This window comes from Apodemus sylvaticus, chromosome 11, assembly GCF_947179515.1.
Source record: "Apodemus sylvaticus chromosome 11, mApoSyl1.1, whole genome shotgun sequence".
In the NCBI taxonomy this organism is placed as follows: Eukaryota; Metazoa; Chordata; class Mammalia; order Rodentia; family Muridae; genus Apodemus; species Apodemus sylvaticus.
In genome coordinates, this window is record NC_067482.1 from 96,879,718 (window position 1) to 96,903,871 (window position 24,154).

General features: G+C 39.9%; 1 protein-coding gene across 7 annotated transcripts in view; it reads left to right on the top strand.

Moving 5' to 3' along the window:
• Wdpcp (WD repeat containing planar cell polarity effector) overlaps positions 1–24,154 on the top strand; it is a 293,085-nt gene that overhangs the window by 244,515 nt on the left and 24,416 nt on the right. For all 7 annotated transcript variants that reach the window (XM_052198565.1, XM_052198564.1, XM_052198562.1 and 4 more), the window contains one exon: positions 14,786–14,948. In XM_052198565.1, the coding sequence (XP_052054525.1) occupies positions 14,786–14,948 (163 nt within the window). The remainder of the gene's footprint in view (positions 1–14,785; positions 14,949–24,154) is intronic.

The following is a 24,154-nucleotide window of genomic DNA, read 5'->3' on the forward strand; positions in this document are numbered from 1 at the left end:
CTTCTTGATGGATTGTTGCTATAGTGAGGACCCTCTTCATCTCTTCTGATTTGTTTTATTTGAAGCCTTTATCTTATTTTATCAAGCATTAGAGTGACCGCAACTTTTGTTTCTTAGTTTACTTTACTTGGAATACTTTTTTCATCCTTTTACTTAAAGGTGTATCTGTCTTTGATGGAAGCAGTAAAAAAGATAGATCCTGTTTTGTTTTGTTTTTTTAATCTAATCAGCTGGTATATTCATATTTAGTTACTATTAAAATATATATTGACTTCTGACCTTTTATTGATTTTGTTGTGTTTTCTTAGAGTGATTAATTGTGCTGGTATTCTTTATTCCTATGCTATAGTCTCGTGGCATGTTAAACTTCTCTCTCTACTATGAAGTATTCCTTCTAGTATCTGCTGTAGAGCTCACTTAGTGAACATAAATTCCTTTAGTCTGTTTTTATCATGGAAAGTTTTGTTTCTTCTATTATAATAGATAGTTTTGCTGTGTTCAATAGTGTGGCATGACAATTGTGGTCTTTCAGAGCTTCAAATACATCTTTTCAGTCCCTTCTGGCTTTAAAAGTTTTTAATCAAATAATCAGCGGTTATTCTGATGGGTGACTTCACCATTCTTGTACAGTTTTCAGTACCCTTTCTTTTTTATTTTTGATGTTTTAATTATAGTATGTCATGAGTATTTTTTTTCAGGTCTTATTTATTTGGTCTTCTATAGGCCATTTGTACCTTGACAAGTACTTCTTTTCCTGTGTTTGGGAAACTTTTTTTCTATCATTTTCTTGAAAATATTGTCTATGTTTTTAGTGTGTTTTCCCCTTATTATAACCTATACTTTGAAGATTTGCTCTTCTCTTGGTATCCAGACCTATTTGGTGTCCATTCATTAATATTTAAATTTTATTATTGACCTTCCCTAAATGATCTAATTCCTCTCCCTTGTTTTGCACATATTCCATTCCATTTATGAAGTTTTACATTGGACATTTTATTTCATATATGGGTGTCTTGCTTGTATGTATGTCTATGTACCATGTGTATACCTAGTCCCTTCAGAGACAAGAAGAGAGCCTTGGATCTCCTTAAATTGGAATTTTAAATACTTGTGAGCCACCATAGTTGAGACTCAAACCTTGGTCCTCTGGAAGGGCAGCCAATATCTTAACCGCTGAGCCATCTTCCAGCCCCTCCACTGAAGGCTTTATTTGATGTGTTGAGTTTTTCACTTCCAGTGTCTTACTTTTGTTTTTCTTCAGTAATTATTGTATTTGTTTCTAGATCTTCTATTAATTTCTTTACTTCATTTGGCTCTGAGTTTATATTCTTTTGGCGTATTCTCATGTCTTCCTTAAGCTGTTTGAATATAGTTATAACCATTATTTTATATTCTTTTTCTGTAAGTTCTTCCAAGTTGTTCTCACTGGGACCATTGATATGGAATTGGTAATTTTAAAACAGAGATGTCTTGGGGTGTGTGTGTGTGTGTGTGTGTGTGTGTGTGTGTTTGTGTATATGTGGTGTTTTTGTTTCTATGCATAAGCTTGTACATCTGGAGTTAGTTTGCTTATTGAGATTTGTTTCCATTGCTTTTTTTCTTTTTAGTTTAAGTCACTTTCCTTTCTGTGCAGACATGTGCAGTGTAACAGAGAGGAATAAGTTGTAGTAGAGTTAGGTATAACTTTCCTCTGTATGACTGGTGTTCAGGGCTACAGACTCTGTTCTGACTTTTCTCTGAGGGTCAGCTACTATCTGAAATGACAATCACTAGTCACAGGTCAGCACACCTGCCTGACCCACATTCATCTCATCTGGCACCACTCTCCATGCCCACAGGTCTACAGTTTCTATTTGTGAGACTTGCCCTGGGAATAATTTTGTTGTTATTATTGTTGTTTTAGTGTGTGTGTGTGTGTGTGTGTGTGTGTGTGTGTGTGTGTGAAATGCTCAAGTGCATGTGTATGCATGAAGGCTATAAGTCTATGCTGGGTGTATTCCTTAGTTTCTTCTTCATTTCATATTTTGAGCTGATCTCTCACTGAACCCAGAACCTGCTGGCCAACCAGTGAGTTCTAGGGACTCTTCTGTCTTTGCCTCCCAGAGATGGAATTATAGACACATCCTGTTGTGCCTGGGTCCTGAGGATTGGAGCCTAGATGCTCATGATTAGCCAAATACTTCCCTAATCCCCTTTTCATTTTATATAAATTTATTTTTCACAAAAGGCATTAAAGTTTGTGTTTACTATAATAAATATCTAAAGTCATATCATTTATGGGAAAATGTTTAGAAATATTATTATAAGCAAAATAACCCAGACTCAGAAAGGCAACTATTATGTTTGCATTCATATATATATTTGAAATCAGAAAGAAATGAAATTAGAAGGAACCATTAAGGAAGAGGAAGACTGAGTGGGCGGAGCAATGGTGTGGAAGGGAGAGATGGTCATGGCATTTACACTTGCCAAAAATACTAGCAGTAAGCCTTTAAATTATGATATTTATATTAATACAATTTAAACAAATGAAGCTTGTAAGAAAAACACTGATGGCTTCATTCCTAAAATTGTGTAAGTAGCCAAAATCATGAAAACAGAACATAGAGAGTTTGTCGTTAAGGCCCTTCAAGGGAGATGGTGAGAGAACCTGTTTTCATTAGTTAGTTGGTTTTTCAGAATAAAAGAGCCCTGGGGCTGTGCCTCACTTAACAGGCACAATGACAGACACAATACAGTAAAGCTGTTAACATGACAAGCGTCAAAATAAAAGAACACTTCTTGCCTTACAGGCGCTAGCTGGAAGTATAAATGTCTACTGTCACTTAAAATATAACATTGACAAAAAGATCCGTAAAGCTGAGAATAGTTGTGAACTAGTTCAAGTTCTGATAGATCACATTAGAAAACCAGTACACAGTGCGGTCCTAGCAATGACAGGTACCTAAGGCATTCTAGGACAGTGTGGATATAAGTGTTAACTGTGAAATAAAGAACACAAACTTTCTTAAGTCTTACAGATGTACACAGCCACATGACATACTTGCGTACATAGGAGTATAGCTGGATGATATTTGAAAGAGTATATTTGAAGGAAACTGTATTTATTCTGAAAATGCAGTTTTTGAAAAAAAATTTTTTTCTTAAGCAATATAGAAGTAATTATTTACACCATTTACTCTGTACTAGGTATTAGAAAGATATGGGAAAATATATGTATTGTCATTTATAAATACCATGATATTTTATATAACGAATTTGAGTTACTACAGATGTGGGATCCATGAGGAACGTGTAGCAGGCGATCCACTAAAAGGCTATAAAGAAATTAAAATGATAGGTCTGAGGGACTAACTGATGATCTGGGGCTCGGAGCTAGCACAGCCAGAAACTCTTGCCATATAAGCATGAGGAGATGAGCTCAGGTCCTCTGCATGCACATGAAATCCAGGCACGGTGCAACCCCCAGCGCTAAGGGGCAGAGCAGCAGAGGTAGGACAGCCCTTAGGTCTTGCTGGCTTGCCTGTCTAGCTGAAGAGGGCAACTCCACATTCAGTGAGAAATAATAAATAAATAAATAAAGTGTTAAAAAATAAAGTAGAAAAGCAATTTAGGAAGACAACTGGTGTTGACCTCTGACCTCTATACATCATGAGAAGTGTGCACCCATACATGTTTGTACACACACATACATTCACCACAAACAAGATAAAATAAATGAGCTAAACCTTTTCATCAAAAGAAAACATGACAAAGCAAAGTCTAACAGTGTGTTCAATATAAGGCATGCGGATAGACAGGTGGCTTTGGGGAAATACATAGAGAAAGGAAGACATAGTGATTCAGAAATGTTAAAAATAAAGAAGAGAAGGTTTCAGACACATGAGAAGATATGGACTTGATATCTGGCTTCAGATTACTGAGAGACCCAGTTATGCTAAAAGCTACAAGTTACAGTGAAGACACACACTGGAGACTTAGTGTACGTGCATAAACTGTGTGCGGTCTAGTAGAACCTGAATGAAGAGAATGTTTCTGAAAATGAGTAGGTGGCCAGTTCTGTCATATGGTTATATCTTCATCTCTAGAGTCTGGGAATGTGTAGTTACATGGCAAAGTAGACCTAAAAAATTACCTTCATTATCCAAATGAACCTAAAATAATCAAATGATCCACAGCCAGACCAGGCTACAATATAGCAGATGCAACAGAACATGAGAGAGTGACCTGGCCTGCTGATGTGGTCCATGTTAGCAGTCTGAAAGGGAATGACTGGGAAGCAAAACCTCTTTAGTGATGACTAACAATGGGAAGGAGCCTCTTTTCTGAGGCCCTAAGGTTTTTAAGACTCTAAAATACTTGAAATAATCATCTGTCTGTGACTTAATCCTCAATGATCCAGATGTCCCAGAATGCAGAGTGGGCTGAGCAGGAGCAGGAGTAGGAGCAGGAGGGAAGAGCAGGAGCAGAGCAGGAGCAGGAGCAGAGCAGACTGAGCTACAGTGGACATAGGCTGTTAGCTTGAAGGCAGACTGCAGGCAGCTAGCTGCTGCCATTCCCTGAGTTTCCAATATCGAATTTTAATAATGAATACATCTGTGTATCTATATTCACAAATCCGCAGTCTAAGAGTTTTAGTGTCTGCAATCCTGGCACTTGAGAACTGGGTAGGACTGTGAATTCAAACCTAGCCTGGGCTATGTGGAGTAGGACACTATCTATTACAAAATGATCCTGAGGAAAGGAGGACAGGCAGATAGACAGACAGATTCAGATATTAATATTTTACATGGCCCCCAAGAATGAATGACTATTGTTTTCTTTCCATTTAGACCCATCCACTTATCAAATATCTGAGGTGATAAGGAGAAAATTTGATGTTAAAGACATTTTAAAAATGTCTTTTAAAACACAGAAGGCATGGTGGTGCATGCTTGTGAATCTAAACACTGAAGCAGAAGATCAGTTATGGTCAGCCTTGGCTACATACTGTCTCAAACTTAAAAAAAAAAACCCCAAAAGTCTCCCTGCAAAAAAATATAATGTGTGGTTTGTACCCACCACAAGCCCTCCCAGAGTCATAAAAAACGTGTGCTCTCTTTTATTTAAAACTCATTATGTATAATTTGTGCCTCTAATATACTATTGTTGCCTTCCCGGAGAATGATTGTACTTCTAGTGCCACACCCGTAAAGAGACTGATTTTTCTTCTCCTAGTCGCTGTCAACTACCAATTGCTTCTGAGCTAGAGGCAGGTCCTTACGCTGACCTGCCTCCTTCATGCTGGGGCCTGACTTGGCCTAAGGCTCTGGATTTCTGTGTAACCTTTCACTTGCTTTGAGTTATCCTATGTACAGAAAACACTGCCACTACAACTCTATGTTTTAACACTGTGTGTTTCTCTAGTGGTTTCCGTGGGGTATAAGAGAATGTTTGGAAGGGCAAATGGGAAGGGAGAGATGTAATTATGTTATAATCTTAAAAATTTAAATATTGTAGCATATAAAAATATATAAACAAAGCTATCTATTGACTATATGTCATTTCTGTGCTGGAGGATGTGCCGTTTATGTAGATCTCTGTGCAGTAGCCGAGACCAGCACTACACAATCTTAAAGGTTCCCCTAAGACTTAGTTACCCTTGCATATCCTCCCACCAAATACAGCACTCGTCCTTTTCCCTCTTCTTTTAAGTTGCTAACACTTTCTGAGCATCCTCCTTACACCACCACCACCCAGTCTGACCTTTCCCACTTCTAAATACATTTTCCTTATCAATGGCATGGAAAACACTATATTTAAAAAATGTTAAAAATGGGTGTGGCATAGTGTTGGCCATCTGTAAACACTGTCTGGGCAGCATAGCAATCCCACACCAGAGCCCAGTGAGTGGGTCTGTGATGGTTGATCCATCCATCGTCACAGATCTGGAGAGGCCTGTAGGGCCAGAGTTGGTCAGCTTCTGGCTATGCCTGTGGAGGAACATCTTGACTGGTGACTTGACAGTGGTGATCCCCGTCCCTGGGTCTTGTAGGGAGCAGGCTAGCTGAGCAGTGCTGTTCATAGCTCTGTCTTCCTGAGCAGATGTGACGTGATCTGTGATCAGCTGCTTCAAGCTCCTGCTGCCATGACTTCCTGTGTGATGGGCAGGACCTTGAAGTGTGAGCCAGAGCAAAGCCTTCTTCCCTCAAGGAGCTTTGGTCAGATATTTAATCCCGGCAATGGTAGAGACACTAGTGCAGGAGGAAGCTTGAAGCAGAGAAGACTGATAAGGATGCCTTTCAAAGCTTTGAGAGAACCCTGGCCTTTTCACAAAAATCCACTAATGAAGTTGTGGAGTTCCCCCAAGCTCCTAGCATACAATATTTAAAAATAACTATTGAAAGATTTTTTTCTTTCAAATAATAGCCTTCTTTTTTTTTTTAAATAATATCCTTCTAATAAGTAATTCAGTAAAATAAGCAGGCACATATTATCCTAGGAGATTGACAAATATCTATTTTCTCCATAACAATCCAGACCTTCCTCTTTCTGATGCTGAGGGGTAGAAGTGCACACTGCTGTCCTCTCCTATGTTCTGTAATTTTCAGTGATCAACACTGAATTCTATAAAATTTTTGAAAATCAAAATCTCTCTCTCTCTCTCTCTCTCTCTCTCTCTCTCTCTCTCTCTCTCTCTCTCTCTCTCAATATATATATGTATATATATATATATTATACTATATTTTATACCATATAATATATATTATACTATATTTATATAGTATTAAATAGTAGATTAAGGTATAAAATACTTGTATTTTATTTTTCCTAAGAATCCTGACTGAAGTTCTGAGACATCATAGGACCCAACTGATCTCTTCATTCACTTACAACTATGTTTTAAGTACAAAAATAACACATACCAAAAGGCTAACACTTCTTAAAAAGATTGTTTAGGGATTTCCTAAATTGTTTAAAAGATCACTATGAAGAATTCTTGTGAACAGTTCAGCTCTGAGAATTTACAGTATGATTGCTGTGTAAACATCAGAGTTTTCTAAATAATGTTCAGTGTATACACAGAACTGGTCATGGCTTATCTTGCACTTATCAGCTTGTTTATTTTGATTCCCCTGAACCTGTATTTCTAACAAGTGCTGCTGCTACTTTAAAAATACATTAATAGCTTCTGTTAGGTAGAGCTTTCAGTTTCATAATGTTATAAAAGATTTTCATTCTTCCTTGTGATTACACACCTTGAAATGTGTTGTCTTAGTCAGAGTTTCTATTCCTGCACAAACATCATGACCAAGAAGCAAGTCATGGGAGGAAAGGGTTTATTGATCTTACACTTCCACGTTGCAGTTCATCACTAAAGGAAGTCAGGACTGGAACTCAAGCAGGTCAGGAAGCAGGAGCTGATGCAGAGGCCATGGAGGGATGTTTCTTACTGACTTGCTTCCCCTGACTTGCTCAGCTTGCTCTCGTATAGAACCCAAGAGTACCAGCCCAAAGGTGGTACCACCCACAAGGGGCCCTCCCCACTTGATCACTAATTGAGAAAATGCTCCACAGCTGGATCTCATGGAGGCACTTCCACAACTAAAACTCCTTTCTCTGTGATAACTCCAGCCTGTGTCAAGTTGACACACAAAACTAGCCAGTACGTGTGTCTTACCCTGAAAAATCCTCTGGAGACTGGGTGGTGTCTCTTTTGAAGGCATAGAGCCAACAGAATAGAAAGATTTAAGAATAATGTATAAGATCATGTCAAATAACAAATATGATCCACACTGAGTTGCCTTGAGTCAAACTGTTGTTGAAACGGACAATAGAGACTTTATACCCAACATTTCTCAGGAACTTACTGACACAAAGGAAGAATCTGCTCTGTAGCCCAGGCTAGCCCTGAACTGCCGATCCTCCTGCCTCTGCCTCCCAGTGCTGATATGGCAGATGCATGCCACTGTTCAAGACTAATCTATCACTTTTTGTTGAACAAGTGAGGAAAAAGAAGCTCAAAGAGATGAGATGACTTGTCTTAAGACATCTGTCATAAAGCAGAGATCATACCTAGTTTCTTGAATATTTCACTGCTGTCTTTCTGTCCTATGAGCATGTATAAGATAAGAGAGGAGAAAAGCAGTGATAAAAAACAAACAAGAAGAAGCAGGGGAATAAAATATTTTAAGCCACAGCAGGTTTCAAGGATTTTTATCATGAATCATAAAGTGTGTTGGGTTTTGTAGGTCACAGAATCTCAGTTTAAACTACTCAAATTAAACAAGGGTGGCTATGCTACGGTAAGTCTTCACTTAGACACTGAGGTCTAAATTTCATATTCTCTTCATATCCAAGAATATATCATCTTTCTGGTAATGTGAAATTTTAAAGAAAAAAGTCTACCAATTTTCAGTGTTGGTAAAGAAGTGAAAATAACTTTTAAACTCAGTGGGTTAAACATCTATAAACTAATTTGGTACATGGATCACAAACGTTGTCCTAGGTGAAAAGACTAAAGCAAAATTCTGAGTAGTTTATGGTTTCTTTTGTTTTCAAGAGTTGATAGAGAATTCAGTAATTCTGTAGACTAACTAGACTTAACAAATATATACAGGATATTCATACAACTAGAATACACATTCTTGTCCAATTCTCCCAGAACATTCTCCAAGACTAACCCAAATTCGGCAATAAAATAGGTCTATTTTATTTATCTTTGCTGAGATGGGTCTCAAACAAAACCAGGGTGTCAGACATAGTAGGCAAGTGCTCTACCACTGAGCTACACCTCCAGCCCTAAAGTATTTAGCATATAAAGTATCTTCTGATCACAGTGGAATTAAACTAAAAATCAGTAGCAGAAGTAAAAATTGAAAAATCTATAAATATTTAAAAAATAAAGCAACATACATGCAAATGAGCCAAAAAAATCACAAAATTCTAAAACTTTTGAGACAGGGGAAAATATATGAATTTATGATATATATTACAAAAGAAAGTCTCAAATCAATAGCCTAAACTTTGTATCTGAGGAAACCACTGAAAGAACACATTAAAACAAAAAAGACAAAGCTAATGACACCTAAGATGCAGCTCTCCCATATCCAGCAGATCTGACAGGACAACAAAAGCAGCTCTGCTAACATCAGAAATGCCTCCAGGAATCACAACCAACACATCAGACACATCAGATGCGGGGCTTAACCAGCATCATGAAAGCGCATGCCGCCCTCCTATACAATCAGTAAGTGAACTGAATTAGTGACCAAAGCCTCCCAAGAGAGAAAAGCCCAGGACCTGTTGGCCTCACTGGAGAAGTTTACTAAAAGTTTAAAGACAAATTCTCAACATCCCCTTCAAGCTCCCCCTAAAAAATGAGGAGGGGGTTTTCTAGAACCATTTGTAAAGGGTAATGTTGTTCTAATACTAAAGCCATACAAAGGCAAGGAAATATATTGACCAAAAAATATCTCATTAGTACTGATTGTTAAGTCCTGATCAAAACACTAGTAAACCAGATTTGACAATATAAACAATACTTAGACACTGAGATCAAGCAGGATTTACTTCTGGAAAGTTCCACAAGTGCCTGAGGGACAGAAGCTTAAGGATCTCTCTCAGTGCTTGTGTATCATGTGCAAAATCAACACCTTTCCATGATAGAGAACACTCAGCAAAGCAGAGTAAAGGAAATTATCTTAACATAAGCAAGGCTACATATGACAAACTTATGCTTATAGCAAACCGAGTAATAAGACTAGCAGCCGGAGCTGGCAAGATAGCTCAGCACATAAAAGCATGTGTCACCAAGCCTCATTTCTGTCCCCAGAGCCACATGGTAAAAGGACATAACTGACCTTCCTGTGTGCACAATGGTTCATGCACATCAACAATACAATAAGCAAATAAAATTTTTGAAGGACTGAAAGCTGTTTCTATAGGGCAAAAAGAGAAAATAAGATGTCTGCTATTTACATTTATATTATTTATATCTAATGCTAGCCACATTAACTATGCAAAGACATTTTAAAAGGAAAAAAAGCATTTACAAATTATGCAGTCATATAAAGAAAACTCTTAAATTTTAAATTTCATTGAAAAATGGTTTGAATGAGTAAATCCAATAAAGTGTCAGGACAAATTATGTCAACGTGCTCAAAGGGGGGATCTAAAACATTGATGATGGAAACCACTCTGTCTACAGTGGCCTCAAAAGAGCAAACTAACCCTTACCAAGGAGGTGAGAGATCTGTACACTGAAAACAGTTGCTGAAAGAAAGCACAGAGCCAGGTATGGTGCCACACACCTGTAGTCCCAAGAGGTGGAAGACTGAAATGGAAAGATCCCTTGAGTCCAGTAGTTCAAATCCAGCCTACACATGTATAAACTGTCTCAAGAAGAAAAAAAAAGTAAAGACAATACCAGAAAAGATATCTTATATCCATGAACTATAAGTCAATTATTGACAAACGCCAACTCTGTTGACGGCAACTGGCTAGTCTGTAGAACTGCTATCCCAGTGCAATGACAGCTTTACAGATGGCAGAGACAGGCCTTAATATCTATATGGATGTATCCATTTACACCTGTGTACATGTGGCATGCTGTGCTTGTGGAACTCAGAGGACACCTGCAGGACTCAGGCTTCTTTGTCTACTACCTGGGTTCTGGGGATTGGACCAGGTCTTCAGGCTCAGCAGCGAGCAATGTGTACCTAATAAGCCATTTCAATAGCTCTCTATTAAAAAATGTATATGGGCTTCCAGTTGCCATTTGCACTAGGGAGCCAGGCGGCTCTACAACGCCCTGTGCACAACCCTCCAGAGACAATGATCTCCCAGCAGCACTTTCACTTCTGGATACAGAGGTGAGATCTCCACTTTCTCTCCAATAACTGTCCAGAGGGGAATGGCTAGGAGGGAACAGGGCATACAATCAGTAGAATGGCTAGGACAGGATCCTTCCAGTCGCCATCTGTATCCAGGAACCAGGCTGTTCCACAGCCATCTGTACACACAGATCCTGCCAGAAGAAAGCTAGTCTCCCAGGACTACTTACACAGGCTTACAGGCCCACAGGAGGGAGAAGCTCCAGCCAGAGATAGCAAGACCAACTAACACCAGAGATAACAAGATGGCAAAAGGCAAGCACAAGAACCTTACCAACAGAAACCAGTGCTACCTGGCAACATCAGAACCCAGCTCTCCCATCACAGCAAGTCCTGGATACTGCAACACACTAGAAAAGCAAGAGTTGGATTTAAAATCACATCTCATGATGCTGATAGAAGACTTTAAGGATATAAATAAGTCACTTAAAGAAATACAGGAGAACACAGGTAAACAGGTAGAAGCCCTTAAAAAGGAAACACAAAAATTCCGTAAAGAATTACAGGAAAACACAACCAAACAGGTGAAGGAAATAAACAAAACCATCCAGTATCTAAAAATGGAAGTTGAAACAATAAAGAAATCACAAATGGAGATAACACTGGAAATAGAAAACCTAGGAAAGAAATCAGGAGTCATAGATGCAAGCATCAATAACAAAATACAAGAGATAGAAGAGAGAATCTCAGGTACAGAACATACCATAGAAAACATTGACACAACAGTCAAAGAAAATGTAAAATGCAAAAAGCTCCTGACCCAAAATATCCAGGAAATCCAGGACACAATGAGAAGACCAAACGTAAGGATAACAGGTATAGAAGAGAACAAAGACTCCCAACTTAAAGGACTAGTAAATATCTTCAACAAAATTATAGAAGAAAATTTCCCTAAGCTAAAGATAGAGATACCCATGGAAATACAAGAAGCCTGCAGAACTCCAAATATATTGGACCAGAAAAGAAATTCCTCCTATCACATAATAATTAAAACACCAAATGCACAAATCAAAGAATATTAAAAGCAATAGGGAGAAAAATCAAGTAACATATACAGGCAGACCTATTAGAATTATACCAGACTTCTCACCAGAGACTGTGAAAGCTAGAATATCCTGGGCTGATATCATATAGACCCTAAGAGAACAAAAATACTAGCCCAAGCTACTACACCCGGCAAAACTCTCTATTACTATAGATAGAGAAACAAAGATATTCCATGACAAAACCAAATTTTCACAATATCTTTCATAAATCCAGCCCTTCAAAGGATAATAAATGGAAAACTCCAACATAAGGAGGGAAACTACACCCTAGAAAAAGCAAGAAAGTAATCTTACATTAACAAATCAATAAGACAGCAGCATAAACATAACTCCACATTCAACAGCAATAATACCAGGAAGCAATAATCACTTTTCCTTAATATCTCTTAATATCAATGGACTCAATTCCCCAATAAAAGGACATAGGCTAACAGATTGGATATGTAAACAAGAAACCCACCTCAGTGGCAAAGACAGACACTACCTCAAAGTAAAAAGACTGGAAAACAATTTTCCAAGCAAATGATCCCAAGAAACAAGCTGGAGTAGCCATTCTAATATCGAATAAAATCAACTTTCAACCTAAAGTTATCAAAAAGGATAAGGAAGGACACTTCATACTCACCAAAGGCAAAATTTACCAAGAACTCTCAATCTTGAATATCTATGCTCCAAATGCAAGGGCACCCACATTCATAAAAGAAAATTTACTAGAGTTCAAAGCACACATTGCACCCCACTCTCATCAATGGGCAGATCATCAAAGCAGAAACCAAACAGAGAAACAGTGAAGCTAACAGAAGCTATGAACCAACTGGATTTAACAGATATCTATAGAACATTTTATCCTAACACAAAAGAATATACCTTCTTCTCAGCACCTCATGGTACCTTCTCCAAAATTGACCATATAATCGGTCACAAAATAGGCCTCAACAGATATGAGAAGATTGAAATAATCCCATGTATCCTATCAGATCATCACAGATTAAGGCTGATCTTCAATAACATCAAAAACAATGAAAAGCACACATATACATGTAAGCTGAACAACACTCTACTCAATGACAACTTGTTCAAGGAAGAAATGGAGAAATGAAAGACTTTTTAGAATTTGATGAAAATGAAGGCACAGCATACCCAAACTTATGGGACATAATGAAAGCAGCGCTAAGCGGAAAACTCATAGCTCTGAGTGCCTCCAAAAAGAAACTGGAGAGAGCATACACTATAGCAGCTTGACAGAACATCTGAAAGCTCTAGAACAAAAAGAAGCAAAGATACCTAAGAGGAATAGAAGGCAGGAAATCATCAAACTCAGGACTGAAATCAACCAAGATGAAACAAAAAGGACTGTACAAAGAATTGACCAAACCAGGAGCTGGTTCTTTGAGAAAATCAACAAGATAGATAAACCCTTAGCCAGACTAACCAGAGGGCACAGAGACAGTATCCAAATTAACAAAATCAGAAATAAAAAGGGAGACATAACAACAGAAACTGAGGAAATCCAAGAAATCATCAGAACCTACTACAAAAGCCTTTGTTCAACAAAACTGGAAAATCTGGATGAAATGGACAATTTCCTAAACAGATACCAGGTACCAAAGTTAAATCAGGATCACATAAATTATCTAAACAGCCCCATAACCCCTAATGAAATAGAAGCAGTCATTAAAAGTCTCCCAACCAAGAAAAGCCCAGGACCAGATGTGTTTAGTGCAGAGTTCTATCAGACCTTCAAGAAGACCTAATACCAATACTCTTCAAACTATTCCACAAAGTAGAAACAGAAGGAAAACCACCCAATTCATTCTATGAAGCCACAGTTGCGCTGCGTATTCTCCCTTGGAGATGGAACAGTTTCTGTCTAATCAGGAACTTATCATAATTTCCTTTCATAGAGAACTTCATAATAGATATTTTTTCTACTTCTATCATGTTTAGTATTCTAAATAAATTTAAAAAACTGGTTGAGTGCATATTACTTTTAGCTTCAGAAGATATCATGTATGTTTAAGAGGCATTTAACTGTTATTAATTATTTTGCTGACTTAAAAATGTCAATATGCACTCACTAATAAGTGGATATTAACCTAGAAAACTGGAATACCCAAAACATAATCCACACATCAAATGAGGTACAAGAAGAAAGGAGGAGTGGCCCCTGGTTCACTCAGTGAAACAGTATTCAGCAAAACCAGAACGGGGAAGTGGGAAGGGGTGGGTGGGAGGACAGGGGAAGAGAAGGGGGCTTGCGGGACTTTCGGGGAGTGGGGGGGCTAGAAAAGGGGAAATCATTTGAAATGTAAATAAATTATATTGAATAAAAAAAATTAAAAAAAATGTCAATACTGAGTTGTATATTTTAAAATAAATTTATTAGTTTAATAAAAAAATAAAATAACTCCAGTTAGGGAGGTGCTTTTCTATGTTAAAGCATCTATCAGTCAGATTCTTAATGCTTAAGGCCAAGAGGGCTTATTTCCTTTGATTTGTACTGTATATTGGCATTTTCCATAACCAAAAACTGCAAAATTAAATTGTTATATTAAATTATTTAGTATGCAAAAAAGAAAATATAGGTGATTAAAGTGTTGCCAAATCACTGTGAACAGACAAAGTACAAAATAATTTTCAAAATTGATCTTGAGAACACTTGTGTTGTTAATCCCTTAGCTAAACAGAATGACAACAATTTTCAGAGATAGGATCTGTCGGGGTTCCCTCCCCCGCCATCAAGTACTACTTAGCAGACGACAAAGGAGAGGGCTGCACTGGACACGTGAACATTGTTGGTCCGGAACTAGTTATCAGAAACTGTATTGCCATTCTCTCATATCTCATCCATCTCGTACAAAACAGAACTCCTGGGGCCCTTGGACAGAAGAGACATGCTGAATGAAGGTTTTGCCAGCTCAGCTTTAACGCCTGAAGGAGAAAACACGTTTCCAGGCCTTCTTCCTTCCATTGGTTCAACACACAAATATACTATTCAACAGAAAATACCAAATGGCCCTTTGAGAAGGTAAGATATAGTAAGTTAAAAGCTTACTACATAAGGAAGTATTTCACATTCAACACTGAAGATGTGACCTAGCAACTGATTTCTCTGTTGATTTTGTATCCTGCCACTTTGCTGAAAGTATTTTATCAGATCCAAGAATCTTCTGGTAGATTCCATTTGATCATGTTTGTATCATGTCATCTGCAAGTGGAGATAACTGTCTCGTTTTCTCACTCATATCTCTGTATGTATTTGTTATCTTATTGCTATTTCCAAAACTCCGATCTCTGTATTGAATGAGAGCAAAGAGAGTGAAAACCTTGTCTCATTCTAAGCTATGGAGGAAGTGGCCTAGATATTCATTCAGCATAATTTTATCTATGGATTTAACACATAATAAAGGTTCTATTCGATGTGTTTCCTCTATACATAGTTTTTTCAGGCCCTTCATGAAAGTATGTTAAATTGTCAACTGCCTGTCCTGGACCTACTGAGATGATTATGTAATTTATATTAGCATATTCTGTAATGGTACATTAAATTTATTGATGAGCATATTTTGAATCAACCTAGCATTTTTGGGATAAAAACATCTTAGTCATAAAGTATAATCTTATTAATGTGTTCATTGAATTTACTTTTTAAGGTAGTTGTGTGTGTGTGTGTGTGTGTGAACCAAGTGAGTATAATTAGGGTTAATTACAAGAATAAGGGTAAGAAGTTATTTACAGGAGTGTGAGCTACTTACCAGAGTGGCTATAGCACAAAAAGAAAGAAAAAAAAGTCTGTCCCTTCTCAGAAATTATTTAAATGCTTGTAAGTCTGGTGTTCTCTGGTACCTGCATATATGTGGTACACATAAACTCATCCAGGTACACACAGGCACATGCATATGCGCGCGCACGCACACACACACTCTCACACACACACACACACACACACACATTAAAAATCTTTTCTTTTTCTTTAAGATTTATTTTATGTATATGAGTACACTGTAGCTATGTTCAGACACACCATTACATTACATTACAGATGGTTGTGAGCCACCATGTGGTTGCTGGGAATTGAACTCAGAACCTCTGGAAGAGCAGTCAGTACTCTTAACTGCTGAGCCATCTCTCCAGCCTCATATTAAAAATCTTCTTAAAATATTTTTATTTTTAATTTATGCAATGTATCTGAAAGTCCTCAGGAAGGGGCAAGAGCTCATGGATTCTCTTCTTCCATGACAATGTTGGCAGGCCCAGTCCTGTGCCAGCCTTGCACAGGTACCCACACTGCTGAGAGGCCAAGTGCGACAGCATCCAGAAGTCAGCATTCCACAGCCCTTCACCTTCCCTCCCACACCTACATGTACTCACTCTTGCATGGCGTCCTCTGAGTCATAAGGAGGTGATGGAGATATCCACCTATGGCTGAGAATCCAGCAACTGCACTTTTACCACTTGTACATCCAATATGAGTCTGTGCAATAACCACTGCCCACTGTTCAGTGAAGCTTCTCTGACCTCAGATGGCAGCACGACTATTCTGTGAACTGAAATATCATCATGTAGAAGGCAGTTCAACAGGATATCATGTCAGTTATCAAAACAGCATTAGCATCTTCCTCACTAAGGTTTATGACCCTGCTGGCCATGAGTTACTGACAAAGTTTATAGACCCACACTTGATTTCCTGAAGTCTAAAAAAAAAGCTATTGGATGCCTGTCTGAAAGCCATGCCACCTTTGCACCAGTAGGTCTTGCCTAGCAAGCCATTAGATTAGCACAGAGGGTTGTTGGTCCATAACCCAGTAAGACTTGACCAGAACCATCTCATGCCAGCCCACATGGCTCTGCTGATACTTTAAGGTCCCACTTCAGGAGGGACCCTCCTGCATAATGTGTTGTCTTTATCAAGAGTCTTCCAGTCTAGTACTGATCACAGGGTCCCCAGTGGAGGAGTTAGAGAAAGGACTGAAGGAGCTGAAGGGGTTTGCAACCCCATAGGAAGAACAGCAATATCAACCAACCAGAACCCCCAGAGCTCCCAGGGACTAAACCACCAACCAAGGAGTACACATGGAGGGATCCATGGCTCCAGCCGTATTTGTAGCAGAGGATGGCTCTGTCGGGCATCAATGGGAGAAGAGGCCCTTGGTCCCATGAAGGATTGATGCTCCAGTGTAGGGGAATTCAAGGGTGGGGAGGTGGGAGTGGATGTGTGGGTAGGGGGGGGACACAACCTCATAGAAGCAGAAGGAGGGGATAGGATAGTAGGTTTCTGTGGGAGTAGAATCAGGAAAGGGGATAACATTTGAAATGTAAATAAATAAAATACCCAATAAAAACTGACTAAGCATAAAAAAGAATGAAAAGAAACAATAAAAAATAAAAGAAATAGCAAAATACTTTTAACTTGAATCTCCCTGCTACCTAAAGATGTTAAACACTTTAAAAATACTTATCGCTCATTAGATTTGTTCTTTATAGAACTTTCTGTGCAGTTCATTAACCCATTTGAAATTTTTCTATTTTCCATTAAATTTTTGACATATTTATGCATGTGTAAAATATATTCTAATTACTCTCATCTCCCACCTGCCAGTCCTCCTATCTCCAAAGAAATGTAATTGGGTTACAGCACAAATTACACTGGCTTTTCATATACCCTCTGTAATGACTAACCCTTCCACTTCTCTCCCCGCACCTCTATTCCCCTCCCTCACCTTCTCCTTGTTTTACCCATTGCCCCCCCAGGGGAGCCCTCCCTCCTCCTTTGCCCCTTCTCATTCCCTTGCCTCCACAGGTACTCCATGTTACACACACAAATTGAAGATTCAAGGCTAGGACTCACACGTGAGAAAGAGCATAAACTGTTTTTTTCTGAGGGTCTGGTCATCTTTCCCAGTTTTATCCATTTGTCATTGGATTTTGTGCACAGATCTAGTTTCACCTTCTATATAGAGACATCCAGTTTTCTTAACACCATTTGTTGATTTGTAATAACATGGCTGTAGCTATGTGAGCCTATATCTGTGTCTGCTGATCCATTCTATGTACCAGTACCATAACACCATGCTGTTGGTGTTTTGCACGTGTGTGTGGCTATGTGGATGTGCTTGTGGAGGCAAGTGGTCCATCAAGTGTCGGGTGTCCATTAGGCCACCCACCGTGTTTTGTTAAGACACATGTATCTTCCATCCCAAGTCTTATGAATTAAGATAGGCTGGCCAACCAACGGTCTATCTTGATCAGCTTGTCTCCACCAATTGCAAACATGTGCCACCATACCTGGCTTTTCTACAGGATTCTGGGGATTGAACTCAAGTCCTATAACTTACACAGAAAGAACTTCACCCATTAAGCTATCTCTCTCGTCCCCGTGTTGATATTGTAGCAGAACTTCAAATAAGATGTCATGATACCTCCAGGATTGTACTTTGGGTTTTGTTTGTTTGTAGTTTGGGGTTTTGTTTGTTTGTTTTTTCTCTGTTTTCCTACTCAGGATTGCTTTGACTTTCTAGGTCTTTTGAACTTCCAAGTGAATTTTAAGATTTTTTTTTTATATTTCTATGAAATTTTGATGAGGACTGAATGAAATTTGTTTGCATTAAAAAAAAAAAAAAGACAGCCATTCTTACAATATTGGTTCTTCCAATATATAAGCACAAGAGATTTTTTTCATCAGCTAATATATTCTTTAATTCTTCTCAAGTGGTTTATTATCTTCTTCACAGTAGTCTTTCATTCCTTTGATTAAGTTTAGTGTGTGTGTGTGTGTGTGTGTATTATGAATTCGATTATTTACCTGATTTCCTCATCATCAAGTTTGTTATGATATATAAGAAGGCTACTTTTTATCTTGTATTTTTGTGGAAAGTGTTTATCATCCAGCTTCCTGGATTTTTTTAGTTCCTGTTGAGACATTCGCTGTTAAATATGACTTGGTGTTTTTCTCTCCTTCCTTTGTTCTGTATATTAAATACTTAATATACTGTGATATTGGGAGGTTCCTCTCTGATCTTGTCTGTTTGGCATTCTAAGTGTTTCCAGTGTCTGGACTGAAACTTTCCTAACTCTGGAAAGTTTCTGCTATGACTTTTTGTAAAAGTAACTTTTATTTGCCTGATGGCAATTGTCATCTCCGAGGCTTACTAGCGGTTTATTGGTCTGCTAGCCAAGGCCCTGGTCCTAGAAGCTTCTAGCCTCCCTACAATCTTATCTAGGCCTAGAATGTTTTCAGCCTTTGAGGTTTCTGTACCCTAGCTGATTCAACTCAGCTGTTCTGGCTCAAACTCCTCCCCAGTTCAATGTGGCTTCTCTAGGCTTCTGATTGAATTACTCTGCTTGGCCTCAAACTAACTCTGGCGAACTGATCTAGTCTCTCAGCTCTTTCTCATTCTCTGGCTCATTCTGTCTTCTCCTGTGTCTAGCTTGTTCTCTCTTCAACCCGTCTCTGTAAAATTCACTCAGTGAAACTACCTCCTTACTGTCTTCTGTCTCTTTCTCTCTGCACTGCTCTCTTAAGTAGTTCCCCTGTCTTCTCTTTTCTCCTGAGAGCATATCCCATCCTGTTAGATCTTTCTCTGAGTCATCACTTTGCCATTCAATTAGACATCACTTTCAGGCATAGTGCTTCCTTCTACAGACCAACTTTAGCTCCATGGTTTGAGAAGAAAGGTGTGTGTACTAAGGGTATGTCTGTATTTCAGCCAGGAGGATTACAGGTGTGTGCTAAAGGCTAAGCCACAGCATAATTAGAAACTTTTTTCCAGTAAATAACACAGTCTTGGGGTTCACAGGATGATCAAATATCCTGCAACATTTTTTTTAAGTTTTCTAGGCCTTAAACTGAAATTTCTGTTTATGTCCAAAAGTCTTGGGTCCTTCCTTCCTTGACTGAGTCAAGTCTTCCCTGCCTCCAGGATCAGATGTTCTGCCCCTTCCTTGAAGACTTAGAGGAGCTTTTCACTTGTTTTAATTTTCTAGTGCTTCAGTTTGGGTTGGTTTGTTTCAGAATCCACGTCCCTTTGTCCGTTACTGAAGTCTTCTTCATGTCTTATATTGAGACAGTCTTGTTTCATTCAGTTGTTGTCTCTTCTGAAAATTCTTTCAGAAGTTTGTGTCTTTGATTTTCTTTGACTTATTTATGTTCATTCTTTCCAGGTAGGTTTGCTTTTTTGCCTGGGATTTAATTCACTCATACTGAAGATCATTACTGTGGGATTAGTGATTTTTGGAGGAGTTATGTTGCTTTGGGGTTTCATGTTACTTTTGTTTTTGCATTAGAACTTGCACATCTGGATTTAGGTGGTTAGTTGAATTTAAATCTTATTCTTAAAAAAAAACTCTTCATTTACTTCTTTGAAGTAAGACTTATTCTGTCAGAGGGGCATTTGCATGCTCAGGAGAGTCTGAATTGATGAAGTTTTTTTTTTTTCAAGTAGAATGGAAGTGGGGAGCCAGGCTCTGCCCCTCCCCCACCACTCGTTTCATTTAGAATTATCGTCTGCAGCCCAAACTATCAATGGGTAGGGCTGCAGCACAAGTACAGTAATAGTACTGTGCCGATTATTTTAGGAAGTAAAGGGGCACTTACAGTAGCGTGTGCCCTAATAGAGCAGTTAGGTATGAGTGGAAGGGAAGGCTCGCCCAAGCTAACATTGATGGTTAGTACCGGGTTAGTAGGGAGATGTTCATAGAAGATAGTAGGATAGAGACAACTGGCTGGGAGGTGAGCTTTAGGAAACTGATTGTTCTTTGCTGGAAATGGAAAGGGAAGAAAAGGAAAGGAGGAGGAGAGAGAGGGAGAAGGGGAAGTAGGGAGAGGGAAGGAGAGGACATGGCAGCAGAGCTGGCCTGGTAAATGGACATGAATATTAAATGAGAGCTGTATGAATATAGACTACAAAAAGTGAGTGTGGTGGGTGGAGCCGGTGGAGTGTGAAAGCAGTCCAGTCTGTTTGCCTCCTTGCTGGAGTCCTCTCTGTGTCTGGGAGATCCATCTCTGGGTCTCAGTGGTCTATCCCCAGGGCTGTCCTGTCCCTACTTCCTTTGACAGACTGGGTTACACATGTGACCGGGCCAGGAGGCAGAATTACACAGAGGAAGACTCCCTCAGACACTGGTCACCTCTGGCCTGTCCTTCTGGCTGTGTGTCCTGGTGAGCTGCCTGGAGCCCTGTTTAAGATTCCCTGCAGCTTCTGCCTCAGATCCAGCTGCCACCTCCTCTGTGCAGACACAAAGACCTTTCTCATAATGGCTGTCAGAGTTCTGCTGGTCCAGATTCAGTGTGTGCTAAGTCCAGTGCCCTCTTCCTTGAGTTTCATCTTACAGGTCAAAGAAGGGCGCAGGCTGCAGGCTGGCCACTTGAGCGGGGTCATTTAGAAATGGCATTTCACAGCTAGGCCTGGTCCACTGAAAACAGTCTCCATTTGCTAAAGCTGCTCTCCGCCCCTTCTCTGAATTCCTTTCTCTGCTCTTTAAATGCCTGTTACAAAGGGACAGGATGATTTCTAATACTCCCCATACTGAGCCAGGCCCACAGGATGAACCTGGGTCTGTGGAGTTTTGTTTTCTATTTTGACTGCAGATAGAAATCATACACCTCTGGTATCTTTTAATCAACTTTCCTAAGATTACTCCCAGAAGACCTGAGAACTGTAGTTAGGTGCCAGCCACCATCTTGCCTTGTAAATATAGTTTTATTGGACCATAGCCACATCTGGTCATTGTAGTTACAACTTTGGTGCTACATTACGGAGCTGAGTAGTTGCAGTGCTGAGTGCATGTTCCACAAACCACCTACCCATCTGGAGACAGGTTGGATGCTGGCTCGCCCATTGACTGCTTTAATCTTTGTTCTTTGCTGCTGTTTATTTTAGCTTGACTTCACACTTTGTTTCTCAGTCAGCAGTGCTTCATTCATTCTTTTTATTGATAAAAATGATTATTGAATTCATTCTTTTTAAACATCCAATGTATTTGAATATGCAGTGTTTCATTATAATTACTTTTAGAAATTCTGTATTGGATTTCTTCTTTCTCTCAAGAGCTATATAAGAAGTTTTTCACGTTTCCTGGAAGAAGACTCTATATGGCACACTGAGTCTGCACAAGTTTCCTGGGGATAAACTGGGGAAAGCTAAATAATAGCTATCAGAGAGATGGTGAATGGCTGAAAAAATTCTTGATTTAATAGAAAGATAAAATATGAATTTTTACAATGCAGAAAAGGAATCTATCCAGAGGGACTAGGGAGTGTTCCCCCCACCCCCACACCCCGTCCTGTTAGAGGGACACCAGAGCCAGAGTGTCAGAGAGAGCCTCAGAAAATCTACACTGCACACTGTCCTCTCAGGAGTAGATACTTTAAAGGGAGGTCATTGTGGTGGGGGCCAGAGGGAGACAAATGCTGTACCACAGTGGCAGAGGAATGAGGGCTGATGGGAAGGTTCCTGACTTTTTAAGTCCTCCTGCCTCACCTTCCTAAGCACTGAACTTGGTGCCTGAGAGTGAGTGCAGGTGACTAGGATTGAACTAACACGTGTGCTCTTAAGGACACAAGCTTTAGGCCCCATGGAGACTGTTAAACAAACAGACTCCTGCAGCTGGGTGGCCTCAGACCTTCCATAAGCCACAGTCTGTGGCAACCCAGACCCACTGTGACAGGACTGGATGCCAAAATCTGGCTGGTGGAATTTCTCTAGAGTATGGAGAAGTTTTGCATCAGAACTGCATGAAGTGGCTTTGAGAAGAAACCTGGTTGGAGCCACAGATAAGGAAGAGTGCGCGATGGACAAAGGGTAGGAAGAGAGGCGACATTTCCAACCGAACCATGAAGACAGGACCCGCATCTGTGATGAGACCCAAGGAGAAGTGCCCACTGTCAGGGCCAGCTTCTGTGCCCCAGCCTTGCAGAGGGCCTCCAGGGTTCCCCTAGCACCCAGGAGCTAGAGAAGAAACTGGGTGTCAGCTCTGGAAGCGCAAGGCCCACGCATGCCTCCAGCTCTCTCCATGTTCTCTCTTCCTTCATTTGAAACCCAGTGTCAGTATTTCAGGTCAGATCTGTCCTGCTGTCGTTGAGCCCCACCCCCTTCCTTTTCTTTCTCTATGGTTTCCTTTGTAAATTTCCATTTGATCGACTTTCCTGGAGAACATCTCTGACCTGGTGTGTGGGATCTCTGAATGTCAACCTGCTAAGAGCTGGACAGGCTTTAGGTTATCTGAATGCATTCCGTGTCCTGCCATTCCATTCTGTGTCATCCATAGCTACCCTCCCTCGCTCTCTGCCTCTCTGTCGTTGCCTCTCTCAATGCAGCATTAATCACCAGTCTTAGCTTGCACTCTCCCTTCCACAGAGAATAGCTAACACACGAACATAGTGCTGCCAGTGTCCTCTTACTTCCTTAAGGAACTAGAAGGCAAAGGCTGGTCTTTTTGTATTACCCTATATATTTTCCTGCTGTGCCGACACTTTGAATATTACTGGTATAGATTTCCCCAGTAAAAAGCTACAAGCTAAGTCACGCATGTAAAACTCTTGTACATGTACAGAGTTTTTCCAAAGGATGTATATACCAGAGCTGGAGATGCAGCTTGGTTGGTTGAGTCTGTTCATCATGCATGAAAACACAGGGTTACTCCCCAGCACTGCACGGACTGGCTCATTAGGTGAAGGCGCTTTCGGTGAAGGCTGCTGCAAAACTTGGCTCATAGGGCTCACCTGGGGGAAGAAGAGAACCAGCTGCCACAAGTTGTCCTCTGACCTCCTCATGCACAGTGTGGCATGTTCACACACAGTAAATAATTTCAGCTCATTCACCACAAATTAGCTTCATTCCAGTATTCCGATTCAACATATACGTCAATAAACGTACTACATCACATAGACAGACTCAATGACAAAAAGAAATCATTCTCTCAAAAGAAACAGAAAAGACTTGAGGCTAGAGAGGAACAGCAGCCTGTGCAGCAGTGAGGCCATAGTGAAAACCCAGCCCATGCTGCTGCTGAGGGCCATGTCTGGGTCCATGGCCATCCAGCAGCAGGGGTCTCTGTCCATGGTTCATGTTACCATCCAAGGCCACACAGACAGCCCTGGGCTGGGCTGCCGCCTGGGGCACATTGCTGTCCCAGGGCTATGCAGAGCTGCCTCTACCACTCACTGGCTGTAGCACTCTGGAAAGCTCCACCCCCACCCCCTGACGTCTACCTCAACTATGAGCTGCTAGAGCTTGC